General features: G+C 35.3%; 2 protein-coding genes across 7 annotated transcripts in view; both read right to left on the reverse strand.

The window, feature by feature from the left end:
- Positions 1-284: 284 nt before the first annotated feature.
- On the reverse strand, positions 285-5,712 carry LOC126596162 (7-hydroxymethyl chlorophyll a reductase, chloroplastic). Its single transcript, XM_050262672.1, has 19 exons — positions 5,545-5,712; positions 5,343-5,445; positions 5,028-5,112; positions 4,643-4,754; positions 4,270-4,354; positions 4,111-4,152; positions 3,893-3,971; positions 3,061-3,112; positions 2,903-2,965; positions 2,622-2,719; positions 2,121-2,156; positions 1,961-2,022; positions 1,771-1,798; positions 1,572-1,651; positions 1,346-1,415; positions 1,169-1,226; positions 927-988; positions 754-848; positions 285-643 (listed from the first exon to the last, which is right to left on the reverse strand). The coding sequence occupies exons 1-19, from the start codon at positions 5,621-5,623 to the stop codon at positions 547-549; spliced, it is 1,386 nt and encodes a 461-aa protein (XP_050118629.1). The 5' UTR covers positions 5,624-5,712; the 3' UTR covers positions 285-546.
- Positions 5,713-7,994: 2,282 nt separating this feature from the next.
- The window catches only part of LOC126596160 (protein BLISTER-like), a 31,070-nt gene continuing 21,707 nt past the window's right edge, over positions 7,995-17,357 (reverse strand). The window contains exons 12-13 of one of the 6 annotated variants that reach the window (XM_050262656.1): positions 15,001-15,068; positions 7,995-8,259 (exon numbers count right to left, since the gene is read on the reverse strand). In XM_050262656.1, the coding sequence (XP_050118613.1) occupies positions 8,179-8,259; positions 15,001-15,068 (149 nt within the window). In that variant the 3' untranslated portion in view covers positions 7,995-8,178. Of the gene's footprint in view, positions 8,260-14,737; positions 14,848-15,000; positions 15,069-15,317; positions 15,386-16,342; positions 16,579-17,357 lie in introns of those variants that run through there. The other 5 variants (XM_050262671.1, XM_050262655.1, XM_050262658.1 and 2 more) reach the window with 5 other exon arrangements.

Below are 17,357 nucleotides of genomic sequence, written 5' to 3' on the forward strand. Positions count from 1 at the left end.
ACTGCACTTAAATAAATTTACGATCTAAGAATAATTCTCAACTAAAATAAAATTCTCGATTATTTAAGGCTGCATCTAACACTGTTAGATAACAAAAACATATATTTTTATAACTGAATCTGTGTGCGTGTGCGTGTTCCACGAGCGTTTATATCATCAAATAAAATCAGTCTCCAAATTTATTCACCTAAAAATGTAGCAGATTACTTGTCGATTGTCACATTGCCGACTCTAAACTAAATCATATCTGCAAGTCATGGATAGTTCAAGGAACACAGCCTATATTGAATGGGGGAAAAGTCACTACTAAATTAACCAATCCCAGGCACAATGATAATAAGAAAAACTATCTTACGTTGCATTGTCTGCAACTGATGCCTAAACAGAACTTGGGATGGAATATTGAAGGACCGAAGAATTGGTCGAGTTAAACAAAAATACTATTGCTATGCAATCGTTCATATGTACTTACAGAACAGATTAAGGACAAAATTCCATAAGACATTGAAGTTCCCACTTCATTTACATTTTCACCAGCTAATGCGATCACTTGGGCTTGGTGGAAAGAATCCGATCGATTTCACCATTCTTGTTGTAGGAATCGACAATCTTCTTTGCATATGAAGGCATATGCTGATCAGCTCTGCAGGTTTTCATATTCTCTTTGGGTAAATTGCATGTTTTCATGGTTATAAATATAAGAAACCATCATCATAGTTGCTACTATAAGATAACTAATATTGAAAGTTGCACCTTTGTTTTCCCCATGTTCGGTTTACATATAGGTAGTTCCGGATGGTATGGTAATCGAGCGAATAACGAGCAAATTCCAAACCTTTTGGGCCAATCTGTCCCACAAGAACCAAGTCATAAAATAAAAAGCATGTATAATTATATAATTCTTAAATGCATCATACTGTCTTTACCAAGTTTAACAAGAAAGCGATCACATTGCCGACAAACTTTGGTGCAGGCTCAGGACCTTTTCCTGAGAAAACAAGATTATACAACAACGGTAGTCAGCATATATTTTGCAAGTTCTCTAGAATTAAACACGAGCTATTTCATAAACCAAAACGCCTTTGAGAAAAACGTATCATATTTTCTTCAGAACATGCAGTTCCATACATTTCCAAAAAAAGTATCTCAAAGAAGCTGCTGCACGTACCCATCTTAGCAGTATCATCAGCCTTAACAGTCTCCATGGTAAATGGTCGGCGAGTACCCTGAAATTGGCTGTGCTTAGAATTTTTCACCCAAAGAAATAAGCTATCCTATAAACACTAAACTTCAATTTTGCACAAATCACAGAGTACGAGAAATAGGATAGAATCAAGAGCTTTACACTACTAGTTGTTGGAGTGATCGCCAAATGCTTTTTAATCAGACTGAGCATCTCTCTTCCACGTTCATTTCTACAATTTGAAGGCAAGACAAACATAGATAAAGCTTTAGTTCTTTCATCTACCACCATAGTGGAATAAAAGATTGCAATAAAACAGAATGCTAACCAATAAGTACAACAAAAAAGCTGCACGCACACACACGCATAGTCTCAACAATGATATTACCTTACCGTAACATACTGTGGATGTTGGGTCATGCTGATTCCAGAATATTTCGGCACCCCCATGTATCCAACAACTAAATCCTGAAAAAGGTGTGAGACTCACCTTTATACAACTGAAAGTAGAAGTTAAGCTTCCAAGAGACTTGTAGTTGTAATAAAAGATAGCATTCCTGTTAAGTAATAAAGAGATGAAAGCTCACCGCTAAACCATTTGTATAGTCAAAACAGCTGAAAGACGCAGGGGACTGGTTAGACAACATTTAAGGAATGACCAATAAAAATGATAGTATTTGATAATCAAATATTCATGTGATAATTCTAATTGTGAAATATGTCATTTGAAATTTCAAAAAACTACGAAGTATTATGGGCAAAAAGGACAAACATTACCTATAACAAGAAGGAGCAATTACATCAACTAAGTCATTTGCTGGCAGAGAAAAATAAGGAACCTGTTTTGGTTAGAATATGAAACTAGACGAATTAGCATGACTGGGAGAGTAAATACCAAATTGAACACACAAAAATAAATAAATAAATAAATGTTTACCTCTTCAATATGACCATCCAAATGCTTCAAGTGAACCTATCAAGATTACACGAATATTTAATCAAAGAAACGATAGCTAACAGTAGCTGCTAAGAAATGCTTACACTAGAAAAAGTTGGTGTATAAGAATTGTTAGACAACCAGTGTCTGTTTTACTGCTATAAATATACAGTGAGATATCTGCAAAAGATATAAGCCATTCGCACGTATTTTTTCTTTTCACTCATGTCAATTGTTAAAAAATTCTTCCAGAAATGTTTGTACGATTTGTGAAACATGATTTACTGCAACATCAAACAAATGTGGGTGAAACCTTTCGAAATATTAGTTAAGAACTCACTCCACCCCAGGTCATTCCCCCTTTTTATAATAAGAATATTGCTGAAAGTGTTAAACAAAGGGTGCAATGGCGCAAGTGACCTGAGGCTCACAACTTTGAAACATTGCTCAGACCTTGGAACTCTAAACTTGCACAGGCACGAAGAATTGATTAACACAAACCTTGTAATCTTGCATAAACTCGTAATGAAGAACTGTCTCTGGTTCACTACTCGCAGCCTTCAGAAACTTATCAAGGCCTTCTCGAGTCCCGTTGTCCACTGTCAAACAAGAGCATTAGTACTGATACAAACTCTGTTACTCATTACTTATGCCATATAAATAATAAAAGGGCATTATATATTTGTTAACTACATGTTTCAGGTAATCGTAATGATTCTGCTGTTGAGGATATGCTGATTTTGATTGTGAAAATAGAATGACACAGCAAGGCTTTTACTGACCGCAATTTGTTCCTAGCACGTAGAGCTTGTCCAAATTTAAGTGGTGCTCCACAGATCGTAATGCTGCATTTTAAGAAATTACTCTGCATTACAATAGTATAAGTCACAACAGAGAAGGATTGAAAGTAGAAATTGCAAAATTATATCATAAATGATACCTTGCACCTGGCAACCCACACCACAGAATAGAAGCTTTTTTACACCTGCAGCCTGTTTCATGGAAAAATGCAAAAACTTGTCTCACTAAAACTTATAAGAAACATTTTACAAGTTTTACGAATTGAAGATTATAGTTGAGTTCCTATGATTTCTCTATTTCAGAGCCCAAACTCCATCTAAAGAATAGGTCTGCAACCGGACTGGGGGGCATTATGCCTAAAATCAAACATGAAACAAAATCTAAAAGGAAAAATCACTCCAACATGTGAACCCACAAGTTAGGAACGGTAAAAGGCCAGACATGCAATAATTCTTCCTCCTGATTGGCAGTCCTGACCACCTTCAAACATTACACCCACAAATCTCCACTAAAAATGAATCTATATAGAAGGATCAGGGAAATCTGGCTGTTAATATTGGAGGAAGTTCACCCTCTGAAACAAAAAGAAGATATTACCAAAGGCAGGCAACCATAGTTGCTTAATTAGATATGTAAGACTCTCACCGCAAGAGGAAGTCTAAGAAGGACTAGGAAGAACTGCAAAGTGCAAACTGTATTTGCTAACATTATCCGCAGTAGACAATGCCCCAACTTTCTTTAGCGTGATTGCCCAAATATATAAAAGCCAACATATTTGGGCATTTCAATAACCGTATACATGTCTTCTCATGCTTAACTGGCTTAGCTTTTAAAGCAGGACCTTTCTTCTATTTTGATATAAAAGACACTTATCACTTACTCTTACCAATGTTGAATGAATGACAAAGCATGTTAAATGGCACAAATAGTAAATAAGATTTCTATCACTGATGGAAAAGAATACCAGGTACCTCAACTAGGGCAAGGGTATTCAGATTAGGAGATAATGTCGGCTTGACACCTCTAGCAGCTAGAACTTCCTCTGGTGTCCTTTTGAGAAGAGGCAAAGATAAATGACATGGTGCGGATGAAATGACAATAACCAGAAAACAAAAAGAAAATCTTAATTGAGAAATATCGAAATATTAGAAGAAATTTATTATAAAGCAAAAATGAACTAGATGCAAACCTTGCTAATACAGGTCGAGGAGTAAATCTGTCGTTTGGGTCACTGTGAAAATTAAAACCATAGGAAGATTTAACATTCTAAAAGAAAGAAATAAAGGATTGAAAAGCAATGGCATATGCGTTTATTATGTATTATGCTCCGGTGAATTCAGGCCACAACCTCTGTACACAAATGACGGCCTCCACCATGCCTGATTTCAGCATTTCGATTGCAATAGTTGTTACTATTCCTGTCCACTGAGCTCCTGCCATAAAAGAAAATGAGGCAAAAGATTCGTACTGCAGCAACAAGAAAAACCAAACCATAATCCAAAGATGCACTTGAAGTATATGGTTAAAGCAATTTACGCAATATACATAAGAAATTATTTACACAATTTGTGATTCTTTATAATAATTAATGAAGTTCAAAATTTTTAAAACTGAAACTTGAACTGGCAGAGTTGGTAGAATCAGTAGCAATGTTAAATAGGATGACTTTAAGATGCCTAAAAAAAATGAGACAGATACCAAAGCCTGTAAAACAAAAGTACCTTCGACAGGCTTTACTTTACGAGCATACAAGAGCTCTTCATAGACACCCAAGTACATTTCATCTGAGGAACCCGGTTTCCTCCCTCTACCATGAACTACAGGTTCCAAACCCTGAATGCGAAAACAAAAGAGCAGTGATGATTCAAATGGAAATCATGGGTGGCAAAATTTGGTTGGGTCATTAAGGAATTAGATTATGAACCCCATTTCGAAGTTCAATCACTTAGTACTTCGAATTTCGGTATAGCAGTGGATAATTCATAGCGTATACTGTGCCTCTAACTAGTTTCAGGACTTCATGAGATAATAATAACTTGCATCAACCAACTTTTCAAGTTTGAAATTCAGAAAAGTAAAAGGATTGGGAGGGGAACAAGAACTCACTTCAATCTTAGACATTCCATCTCCTAAGAAAGCACAAGCTTCCTTGACATGGGCAATGTAATATGTGTCACACAACCCGCAACGACTGCCCAACACACAAAGATTCAGCAAACAAATGAACACAAAAGTTCAAACTTGATACACATAAATTTGATAGAAGAAAATAGAAGTCAAAATTCTTGAAAAACGAAAAGTTGGCAATGAAAATAATGAAGTCATTTAATAACCATTTCGTTTTTAATGTTAGTGATATGCAACATAACAATGAAAATTCAAAACTAAAAACGAAATAATTATCAAACGGGCCCAAGAGACCTGCAGTGGTCTTTAGCCGGGTAAGTGCCGCCGGGTGGGATGGCCCTGGAGCGTTGCCGCCAGTCCTCTCTCAGCTTCACCGACTTTGAGTTGGTTTTCCCATCTGTTTCAGTTTTCACCACAAAACACACAAAACTTGCCTTATATATGAAGCAAATACAAACAATACAAACAGAGACCAAGAGTTTTGGAATTGGGTTACCCTTGGAGGAAGAAGAAGATGAGGAGACGATGGAGAGGGAGAGTGGAAGCGAAGGGAGCTTGGCAATGACAGAACACATTGCAGCAGCAGCAGCAGCAGCTCAGAGAGAGTGTCTAGAGTGCTGAGGCTGTTTGCACCACATATTACTTGCTCCGATGGTGCGCTATGTTAGGATTTTGTGACACGTGTGCACCTCATATAAACCCAATCTAAATATCAAATCAATCTGTATACGTAAGTTAAGCCAATTAATTAGGATAATGTTTCGTCTCTTTTTTTATTTTTATTGAAAATATGTTTCATCTTTTTTTACAGAGATTTGAATTACACTTCTTGATAGATTTAGGGGAATTTATAGCAGAATGTGTTTGAATTCCCTCCCAGTAATTTAAATTATTTTAAAGCAAAATATCTAAGAGATAAAATAAATAAATAAAAGGTTTTTATTAGCACTCCACATAATGTTGAATGTATCCCACATCAAAATTTAATATTAAATGACTTATTTGCAATGACAATTTCGACCTTATTAGGTTTTAAAAAAAAATAAGAAATTTCTAAATAGACCCCAAATTACTTTTAACGTATTATTATGTTCTTCAACTATCAAAGCCCCTTCCATCCTCCATTGTTGAATAAAATCTTAACCAATGAAACTACATATGAAAACCTTAACTGCACTTTCCTATACGCCCATCCCTCCTTACCCAATCCCTTCTTTTTTTTCTGGGTTATTAAACTTTATAAAAGTATCATAGTTATCTTCTCGAACATAGGTTGCCGGGCATCAAATTATGAATCAAGATCACTTTTTTTATTTATTTTTTTTTATAGGAGGCCTTTCTTTCTTCCAAATACCTACTTGTGATTTCCCAGGAAACCATACTACAAAATATTTATTTAAGCCTATCATTGATTCACGCCTAATATTTATTTACAAGGTCACTACTGCTACCAATCAACAATTTTAAATAATTTTGATCTTGAGGTGTATGGTTCTTAGCAAATAATATTCATCACTTTGCTATAACCAGTATCTCTAGGGTTATCTTGGAAAGAGTTTCTTCACAGCGGTGCATAGGAAGCGAGGGTAGTCTGAACTGTGTATTTCTGTTCACGTCAGTATCCCCGAAGGAATGTTTCAGTTTGGTCTGCTGGATTTTTATTGGAGTGCTACGACTACTCACATAAACAATCGTTAGAAAAACCAAGTGGAGTTTAGAAATTCTGGAAGGAGCAGTGGAGGATATGGTTTCGTAGTTCTCTGCAAAACTGGCCCCCACAGGTGACGAGCAACAGATTGTGGTTGATAAACTGAAGGGTTTACTGCTAAGAACTTCTAAAGTTTTCTTAATGGGAAGGGTACTAACTCGGAAAATTTTGAACAAGGAGAGATTCAAGAAACAAATGAGTATTATAAGATTTGAAGAACGTGGGTGAATAGAAAATGTAGGATGTATGTAGAAAATGTAATGTGTATGTTGAGAATGTGGGGTGTGAGGGCATTATGAGAAAGTATGTGAGGTGTATTAAGATAATTTTCATTTGAAAAAGCAAATGTGAGGTGTATTAAGTATGTGGGGTTTATTCAACAATATGTGGGGTGTTAATATAATAAGCCTAAATAAAATACTGATTTTCATATTTGTGTGTGTGTGTGTGTGTGTGTGTGTATTAGCATTTTCGTCCTTGTAATTTGCGAGATTGTATATGTTTCTACTGAAGTCCATTCTATCAATGACTTGAATTTTCCATCCGTTATTGTGCATAGCTTGAGGTTTTCTCCTTCAAAGCATATAAAAGCGTGCTTGATTAACGGTCTAGTAGTATTTCTCTTCATTTGTAAGTGAGATGTCTTATGTTCGATTGCTAGTCCATTGCAAAGGTAAGCCCACCCTTTCCCCCATTATCATTTGTTCAAAAAAAAAAAAAAAACGAATATATAAGGTTGTACGGTATCCTTGTTGGACTCAATTTTCTTTTAATTTTGAAACTAATAAATATTAAGTAATGTAACTACATATATCATATTTCAAAATGGGAAACTGAATTCATACCAAGCAGGCGGCCTTTACAAATTGTACTCTGATGGAGATAGATGAAATAGCAAATTACAAATTGTGAGTTATGCAAGAGGATGATAAAATTGCCGATTGTCTTTGTAGACATGTATTTCTAGTAATATATACGACAAACTTGGTTCAGATCCAACTGATTAACAACGCAATCGCCAATTCAAAAACCAAACACATTCGACAAAATGCAACGCCAAATATAAAGGACACCTGGGAAGGGGAAATCATTTGCTTCATTTCTATTTTCTGGGGGGCTTAAGCCCCAAAGTGTCTAGTCACAAATACAACAAAATACTGGTAACAAAAAACTGCAAAAGAAAAAACATGCACAATGCATCTCTCACGTCTATACTCTTAATCTCTCTCTTTCGGTATCCACCACATGACAAGGCCGCCCTCTTATGTACAAGATCATATTTCTTCCGTTGAAAAAGAATGGACTCTAAGATTGACTCAAACAAAATGTACAAATTACGACCTTCAATACGCCAAGGGAGTGAAGGAAAACAAAACCAGATCCGAGCGCAGGCATTGCTGGCATGCTATACTGACTTGAATCTCACAGAAGCTTACTAGTTCTTCGTTTTGATGGCCCTCCGGGGAAAAGCTTCATAATCCATCCTAAGACTCTTTCCACTACCTACATACGCAAATATAAAGAAAGATGATGTTTCCATACTAAGACCATTCTCAGAACCAAGCACATGCGAAGTGCATAGGCCTCTTTTGGTCGCATTATTCCATATTCCGTTTGTATTGTTAATGTTTTTTCAACTCTGTAAAAACTGTTGGATTTATTCAATATAAATCAACCTTTAAGTGGTCTACTGTAATAGGAATGTAATATTGGAGAAATAATGTTGATTGTGATTCTATCTCTTAAAGATATTAATCCTATATCATGTGTCTTATATTGGAAATAGGATTGATGAAATCCTTAATTGACTATAATTATGATACTTAACTTAGAGGCTAAGAAAGTAAGTTTAGGTTTCCTTTATGAATGGAAACCCTAGCTTTTAGCCTATATATATAAACATCGGTCCCTATAAGCCCTAGACAACACAACATAATGCTTCCCATAGAGTAGTTGTATTCGGCTAGGAGTTTATAGAAGATTTTGGTGTTGCCGTGCCCTGCCTGTTTTCGTGTTCGACTTCCATGGCCGCCATTGGAATCAGGTCAGTCACTCCTTCGATTGTGTTTTAATTATATAACCTTATAAGGCTAACAGTTGGTATCAGAGCCTCTGCTTATATAATTAAAACCTATTAAGTTCGACGATACATAGAGTCGTTTTACAAAATACATAAACTGAATTTTGGTCTTAAATTCAAGTGTGATCCCATATCCTTGGCGTACTAATATGATATGTTCAAATATATTATATGATCAGTTCCTTTTGATCCTAAATTCAAGTGTTAGTTAAATATTAAAAAATTCACAGATAGAGGTCAGTTAAAGAGCACAGGCCGACGGGACTTACGATTGTGTTGTTCATGGTATCAAGATTATTTCTCACTAATTAATCTTATGGCACGAGTTTGGAAATTTTTATTAGAAATAGCTATAAACCGTGTTTCAATCCTATAATCCTATTGGAATTTGGAGAAGCATATATGTGACATCCCACATCGCCCAGGGGAGTGATCCTTAAATGTATATTGACATCCCTACCTAGCACGAGGCCTTCTGGGAGTGCTCTAGCCTCCTTCTCGCTTAACTTCAGAGTTCCTACGGAACCCGAAGCCAGTGACCTCCCAAAAGGCCTCGTGCTGTGTAGGGATGTGAATATACATTTAAGGATCATTCCCCTGGGCGATGTGGGATGTCACAATCCACCCCCCTTAGGGGCCCGACGTCCTCGTCGGCACACTTCCGGCCAAGGATTGGCTCTGATACTAATTTGTCACATCCGGGCCCGGGTCCACCACATCCCGAGCCTATTCCACCACCGTAGCACGATATTGTCCGCTTTGGGCTTACCATTCCCTCACGGTTTTGTTTTTGGGAACTCACGAGCAACTTCCCAGTGGGTCAGGGAATGGTAAGCCTAAAGCGGACAATATCGTGCTACAGTGGTAGAGCGGCCCGGGATGTGGTGGACCCGGGCCAGGATGTGACAATATATATATATATATATATATATATATATATATATATATATGTATGTATGTATATCGTGCTAATATGTAAATATTTTGCAGTGGGATCCAACATATGGATTGAAGTATAAAATTTATATGGTGATGATTGCTTCGAATTCCAACAGATTTCCAGATTATACCTATTATAATTACATATAATATATGGTCAGATTGATGGCATTTTTATGCAGGCCCTTTTGCATATAATTTGTTTTAGTTGAACCACCAAAGTCTGGAAGTTGCTAGTAATTTGATCAAGCAAGCACATGTAATTTTTAAAAGCCAATATATATGATTAGTCAAATTTGATTACCACCAATAGTTCTGATAAAGGAATGATAAAGAAAATTTGATTAGTCAATTCATTGGATTAACTAGGATTGAAAAGCATGGAAAATTTCAGAGTTTTTATTCCAATTTTAATGCTAATATTTTGGTTGACCATATACTGCTTATGTATAAGTTGAAGCCATGAGGTTGGGGTTCCTCTTTACACAGCCAGCGGTTGCGGCCTACCGCGGCACCGCCTCAAGGGTTTCAAGGCGGGCTCTATTATATTACCACATGATAGAACTTCTATGTTAGGTCAGTCCAAGGTGGACAGCGACAACGGCCCAATACGGGTCAATCAATGCCTAAGGTCACAAGTTCACATGACAGATCTTGGCATAAGTATAGGTTATATACATTTGTAATCTGAAGTTTTTATAAGCATGTGTAGGCATTTACATTTGTTCTAACCTTGCATTGGAGAATTTCTTGAGATTCCTCCGTTAAGCAAGCCTAATGGGAAGGGTTATCGGCATATGAGATCCTGGTATGATATTTCCTTTTGGTCTTCATGATAAATTATATAAGGAATGGTTATGTTGGATTCATGAAATGTTATATTGTTCCCGCAAAATCCAACCATGTCATGACATCTTTTTTATTGTAGGAGACATAATTAGTCATATCCTATAATTTATCAACACTATTGGGATATGTTTTGCCTACCTATGATTGTGATAACATATGTTAAAGTTGTGTTGCAGGAATGCATGCATATGCTAAGTTCATATACATCTATATTTGAAAGCAAGTCAATATAAATTTTGGCAACTTTTGTTATTGCATCTATAGCATCACGGATATGGCTGTTTGTTTCAAGGATGTGTAAGGTGACACAATTTCTTCTAATTTTTCCTTGAACATGGCATATGATAAATTGTAACTAATTTGCTTGAACCAATTTTTCATGAGATGTGGATAAAATTTTATGCCATTAACAGTGTAAGAAACCTACATGCCTAATCAATCGGGTTTTCTATAATGTGCTTTCCTATCTCAATAGTCATTTAAATTATACATGACTAGTTAACTATGAAAAATTGATGTATAATTGTGGATTGACTGAGAATGACAGAAAGCATCCAGTGACAAGAACAAAGGTATTATACAAATGAATAAGGTTTGTAGTAATTATGTGACAATACTCATTTGTATTGTTATCTATTCTTATATGAGAACTTTGGTTGGTCATGTGATTATATATATGTTTACAAAGAAGTGGTGAACATATGAAGGCATGAGGTATGTAATCCATTCAAAGTATGTGGCTTAATTGATAAGCCTGAATTTTCAAACATGTATTATTGTTTGTGATTTTTCCTATGCCTAAATAATTTAAACAGTGCTTTGATTAGTAAATTTTTATGTGTCATAAGGGGAGAAGAAAAGAAACTTTTCAAGGCTAATGTAGGGCATATATTGGAGATGTTTTCTATGGAAGAAAATAATTTTGGTTGTTCCTATTTAATTTGGTATTTACAAAGCTAATGCATGATTTTAATGCTATGTTTAGTAGTTTTGTACTACGGAAAGAAATATATAAAAAGGAAAGGAACATGTTTAACTTAAGAAAACATTTGAGCAATCTAGCTTTTAAGTAATTGACTCCATACTGATAAGTATTGACATTCTTGTGGTGGAATGAAACTTGTTCTATATGTGATTAACCTCTTTAAAATATGCTGTCAGGTTTCTTGAGATTAATTTAATGTCAAAGGGAGTCATGAAGGAATTAGTGCTATTTGTTGGCAAGACTCAAAGCTCGAATCAGGTTATAATAATTTTGTCACTTACAGTTAATTAATCCATGTGACTTCTTGTATTGTTTCAGGGCAGAGTTGATCAATGTCTTGTCAACTAAGCAAGCCACAGCCGCTTAGTTGATGATGGGACTATGGTTTTTGAGTTATTTCGATCAACATTGCATCTTAATTAGAATAAAAGTGATAATCTTCAGCCCCCAGGTGTGGATTGTTTCTTTTAGTTTAATTATGATGGCATAGTATGGGTTTTATTTCATAAGAGTAGTGAAAGCTTCATCTGCCCATATGTGTTGAATTTTTTCATGAAGGTACTCTTGAGACATAAAATCTAGTACTAGAAACTAGTTAATTTTCTGCCTATAGGTGTAAATTAACCTAGTTTCATGAAGTTTATTGGGGATAAAGTTCCATGCCATCAGTTGCAAATATTTCCACTATAAGCCCCATAATAGGTTGTGGTTTTAAGGCATGGAAATCGGTTGCATCATGACGTATTTTGTGTCTCTTCATGAGACTTGTTGATGCAAAGTATTGGACCCATGAAGGTTAATCAAGGATTGCTAAGGTACGCATTTTTTAAATCTTGTGCTTGTAAATCTTTTCAATTTGAACTATGATGTCGGTTTAGAGGATGAAATTTGACTACTAAAGTTTCCTTTGGACATTGAAATTGAAATAATATGAAATTGAGTTTGTTATGGATGCATAAATTCATGATAGATGCACATAATTGTTTCTAGCAGATTACGTGACTTGATTTAAATCTGGTGAATGACACACCTAATGGTCACCAAATGATCTGAATTTTAGTTACGTTCAACATATAGATGTCTACTATGTGTCTGCAAAGTTTCGTAATTTTTTGCCATGTATGTTAATTATGGTGAATTTACTAGTAACCCATGCTCGTATAGACTGTTTTACTGGCAGATTGTGTTAGTCTTTTGAGACGTGACTTTAGACTACTATTTTGACCCAAAATGGCTCTATATATTTTTTTATTTTATGAAGATTAGTATGTCTATTTTGATCAGTATAAATTTGGTAGCAATCAAGCTTATAAATTAATTATGATTAATTCTAAAGTAAGTGTAACTCATTGCTGAAATTCTGTTTGACAACTTTATGTTGGTTGAGATGTCTAATTTATTATGTCCAAAATATAAAGCAGTTTTATTTAGGTACATCTTTGAAAGAGTGTTTACCCAAGCGGGAGAATTAGTGAACAAAAATTGGGCTTCACACTCATTAACTTATTTGCAAGTATAAACTCTGAAAACTTTGTGGGAGTTGTTCTAAAATTTTGAGCACTAAGTGGACTTGCATGAATCTATTGAAGCGTTATTCTATCTTCCATGAATTTGTGTTACTCGAATGTCTATAATATGTTTAAGTTGCACGAATGAATACTTGGTATATGCGTACATTTTTCTATTATTTGCAATCATTTGGATTTTTTGGTTGATCATTTGTTTTGAGGCTCATAAGGACTTAGCATAAATGTGGAATTATTAAAACATATAAGATGGTTGTTGGATGCATGTTTTTTGTGTAACAGTAGTGAATGCTTTCATGCTTAGTTGTACCTTTCATTAGGGTAATATGCATTCATTGACTGAGTAAGGCTATTCCCAAAGGCATATTTTCAAAAGTATGATTTAAGTATTGATTTGCAAATTAAGTAATGATGTTGCAGATCAGTGGGAGCTTAAGTTTTGTGTTAGTAATGCCTTACATTTGCAGATGACCTATAAGGTATGTATAGAATTCATGTATTCAGTTTAATCTTCAGTTGGATTCATTAAGTCACATTTTTGTGTGCTAGTCATTTATCTGATGAAATATATGTCGGATATCAAGTTGTTATCAAACTGCATACTAAATGGCATGACATGGTCTATGCGTCAGTTGTGAGGATTTCAATCTGCCCGTAGGTGTTGGAAATCATCATTAAAGTAATTGGTAAAGTGCATAGATCAGTGTCAAAAACATGTTAATTCATCTGCTCATAAGTGTTGGATTAGTTTGTTTTACAAAGCTTTTGGGTATTTTACTTGGACATGTGCCTATTTGGTACTTTCAATTGTGTCTGTTGGCTTCAAACATTGTCTGTGTGCTTGTTATTGGTCTAATGAAAGTGATGCGTGATTGTTTTGAGATGTATTCACGCTTGCATGTAATGGTGGTTTCATTAGATGAAGGATATTTGCATTGGCAGATTTAAGGCTTCGAAGAAGCATAAAGTTTAACTTATGAGTTACAATAAGGTAGACCTGAGATGATATAAAGTAAGACGTTTTGGTTAATTTAAAGTTTCATCTCTTAATCAGAATTTGTGTTTCATGTGAATGAGGATCTTAGCATGTGTGATTATGAAGGTTCTGGATTGTGTCAACCCTACAACCTTGTTAGTTCCATGTTGAGAAATGCATTTGACAGAAACTAGTTTAAGGACGAGATGTAATCACTGTTGCATGGCCACTAAAGAGACATTAGTCTCCAATCTCAAGTATAAACATGAATATTACATTTTGTAGACTAAGTGGGAGAATGTTGGATTTATCCAATATAAATCAACCTTTAAGTGGTCTACTACATGTAATAGGAATGTAATATTGGAAAAAATAATGTTGATTGTGATTCGATCTCTTAAAGATATTAATCCTATATCATGTGTCTTATATTGGAAATAGGATTGATGGAATCTTTAATTGACTATAATTATGATACTTAACTTAGAGGCTAAGAAAGTAAGTTTAGGTTTCCTTTATGGATGGAAACCCTAGCTTTTAGCCTATATATATAAACATCAGTCCCTATAAGCCCTAGACAACACAACATAATGCTTACCATAGAGTAGTTGTATTCGGCTAGGAGTTTATAGAAGATCTTGGTGTTGCCGTGCCCTGCCTGTTTTCGTGTTCGACTTCCATGGCCGCCGTTGGAATCAGGTCAGTCACTCCTTCGATTGTGTTTTAATTGTATAACCTTATAAGGTTAACATAAACAGCATGGCCTTAGCGCTAAAATATATTAATCAGTTCCGAAGAAAGCCTTTCTTGCTTAAGGTGGACAACATGCTAACAAGTCAAAAGCCGTAGCACAACCCTATATTGAGTTGAAAATTAAAAATTATGCTACCTCAGCTTGGAACATTGAGATGACTCCAATGCCAAAGACTCTATCAACTCTTCTTTCTCCATTGCTAACTGAAACAACAAAGAGACTAGAGTTCAGTTTAATGGACTAGATTTTACAACACAAAACTCAAGGAAAAGAAAGGACATAAACCTTCAAACGCGTACAAATGAGAAAATACAAGGGGTTGACAGTAATGAGAGAAAATAAGGGGTACATGGCACCACAGAAATTAGTCTACTGATGTTTTCAACTGTTCGCATCTGATCAGTAGGTAGATTCACAGAGGAAATATCAAAATCTGACTGTCCATTTTCAGGCATCACTGGGAAACTCTAGGCATCAACCCTTTCCTGGCCTAAGTTGTCAGGAATAGCGTCTTCATTTTCTTCAATTAGTGAACAAAATACCCAAAATCACAAATCAAAATCACAAATGAAAAAGATTATAAAAAAGAGATATCTGTCATTACTCATTAGTAAAGCCATTCATTCATCAGTACAAGCCTTATTTGTGAACATTGCTGTCAATTGTCCCAAAGATTCACCAAACTAGTGATAGATTATTATACAGTAACTGGACCAAATGTCAGTTCATTCATAGGCTGGTATAAATGTATGTGTTGATTATGTGAATTTACATTAGTGTTTAAAAAAACACACCTTAAGAAGCGCCTAGGCAGCTTTGGAGGCGGGGCGAAAATGAAAATGCCTCTGCCTAGCAAGAATAGGCTTAAAGTTGCCTAGACGTGTTCGAGGCGTGCCTAATGTTTGACTGGACGTTCCCAGGACCTTTCATCAATCCGAATCCTACTTGAAAATTTCCTGCAACCCTCGAAGCCAAAGGCCCTGCTGGCTTTGTTTTGTTATGTGGCGACGACTTCAAAAAGAAGACGATTGCGAAGAAGAAGAAGAAGAAGATAGGTTTTTCTATAAATGACTTGGTCCAAAACGACATTGTTTTGGCCAAGTCTTTTAATTATTTTTAATGACTTGACCCAAAACGATGTCGTTTTGGCAAGTCTCTTGTTTTTTTAAATGATGGCCCAAAGCAACGTTGTTTTGGCCAAGTTTTTTTTTTTTTTTTAAATAAACCTCCTTCTTCCCAATCTCAATGCCCCAATTCTTCCATTCATAATTCACCCAATTCCCCAATTCCCCAATCCCCCAAACCCTAAATTCTCCCCAATCCCATATTTCAATTTTATCCAATCTCATAAGTCAATTTGTTTCAAATTATCCACCCCACCACAATTTGTTTCAAAATTCAAGCAACTTTTTTTATTCTTATTTCAATTTGGTTATTGGCCAGTCTCATTGCTTGTGTGATTGTTGATTAATTTGTTTTACAAAGTATTATATTATATTTTATATCTATTAAAAATTTTGGTCTCATGAAGTTTTGCCTCACGCTTTAAGGCTTTCGCCTAGGCGTATAAATACTAATTTACAAGCATAATGTCTAGACAAGCATCTTCTGTAGAAGTAGACACGTCTTTGTTATTAGTAGTACTCTTGCTGACATCAATTTTCTTTCCAGTTATGGAGGCCTTCCGTAGCATAGACTGCAACAGTTTCTTCTCTATACCAGATAATAACACTGAATAAGAGGCAAGATATGGAAGCATAAATAATACAAGACAAGATTGCGTTCACATAAGTCGAAAGCTTAAGAGACGACTCAATAAATTTCACCACAACCTGCCCTTGTATTGGTTTTATTCAATGTATTAAAAGCATGAGGTGTGCGCGAGGCGTCCGAGTGATAGCCCAGCCTAGGAGTGAGGCGAAGCTTCACTGGACCTAAATTTTTTAATATATACAGAGCATACACATATATTATATTAAAAAAAATTATTAATCAATAATCACCCTGAGCATACAAATATTATAAATATATATACATATATTAATATATATATATATATATATATATATATAATGGAGGATGAAAAGCACAAAGAGCACACATATAACAATGCACGCAGACAGCACACACATCCATTATATAAAAAAATAAAAATTAGAAAAAAGGCAGAGAGACGATAGTGCAAGAAAGAGGTATGAGGCAGTTAAAACCCTACCCAAAATTTGGGTTTGGGAGTGATAGGATTAAAAGCACACCACAAAGTAGCACACAAATGTCCTATTGATTTTCCTTATTAACACTAAGATTTGTTAATTGTAGCATATGAAAATAAGGATCTTTCCTGCAGAAGATTGTTTTATCTAACTACCTAAAATGTCACAAAAACTGGGTTGCTGTCCCTACTGACCAGCCACCGAAAAATAATTATTAGACCGACTTATACATATCTAAAGTCTACGAAATTTTATATGAATATACTAGACACACAAAGC

The sequence above is a fragment of the Malus sylvestris genome, chromosome 13 (assembly GCF_916048215.2).
Source record: "Malus sylvestris chromosome 13, drMalSylv7.2, whole genome shotgun sequence".
Taxonomy (NCBI): domain Eukaryota; kingdom Viridiplantae; phylum Streptophyta; class Magnoliopsida; order Rosales; family Rosaceae; genus Malus; species Malus sylvestris.

Bases quoted from the DNA above. Each gene is read 5' to 3' on its own strand.
- LOC126596162 (XM_050262672.1), bottom strand. From the start codon at position 5,623: ATGTGTTCTGTCATTGCCAAGCTCCCTTCGCTTCCACTCTCCCTCTCC. The intron at 2,157-2,621 runs GTTTGTGTTAAT...TAATCTTGATAG, and splicing joins AGTTTATGCAAGATTACAAG to GTTCACTTGAAGCATTTGGA. The intron at 989-1,168 runs GTACGTGCAGCA...TTGTTTTCTCAG, and splicing joins TGATGATACTGCTAAGATGG to GAAAAGGTCCTGAGCCTGCA.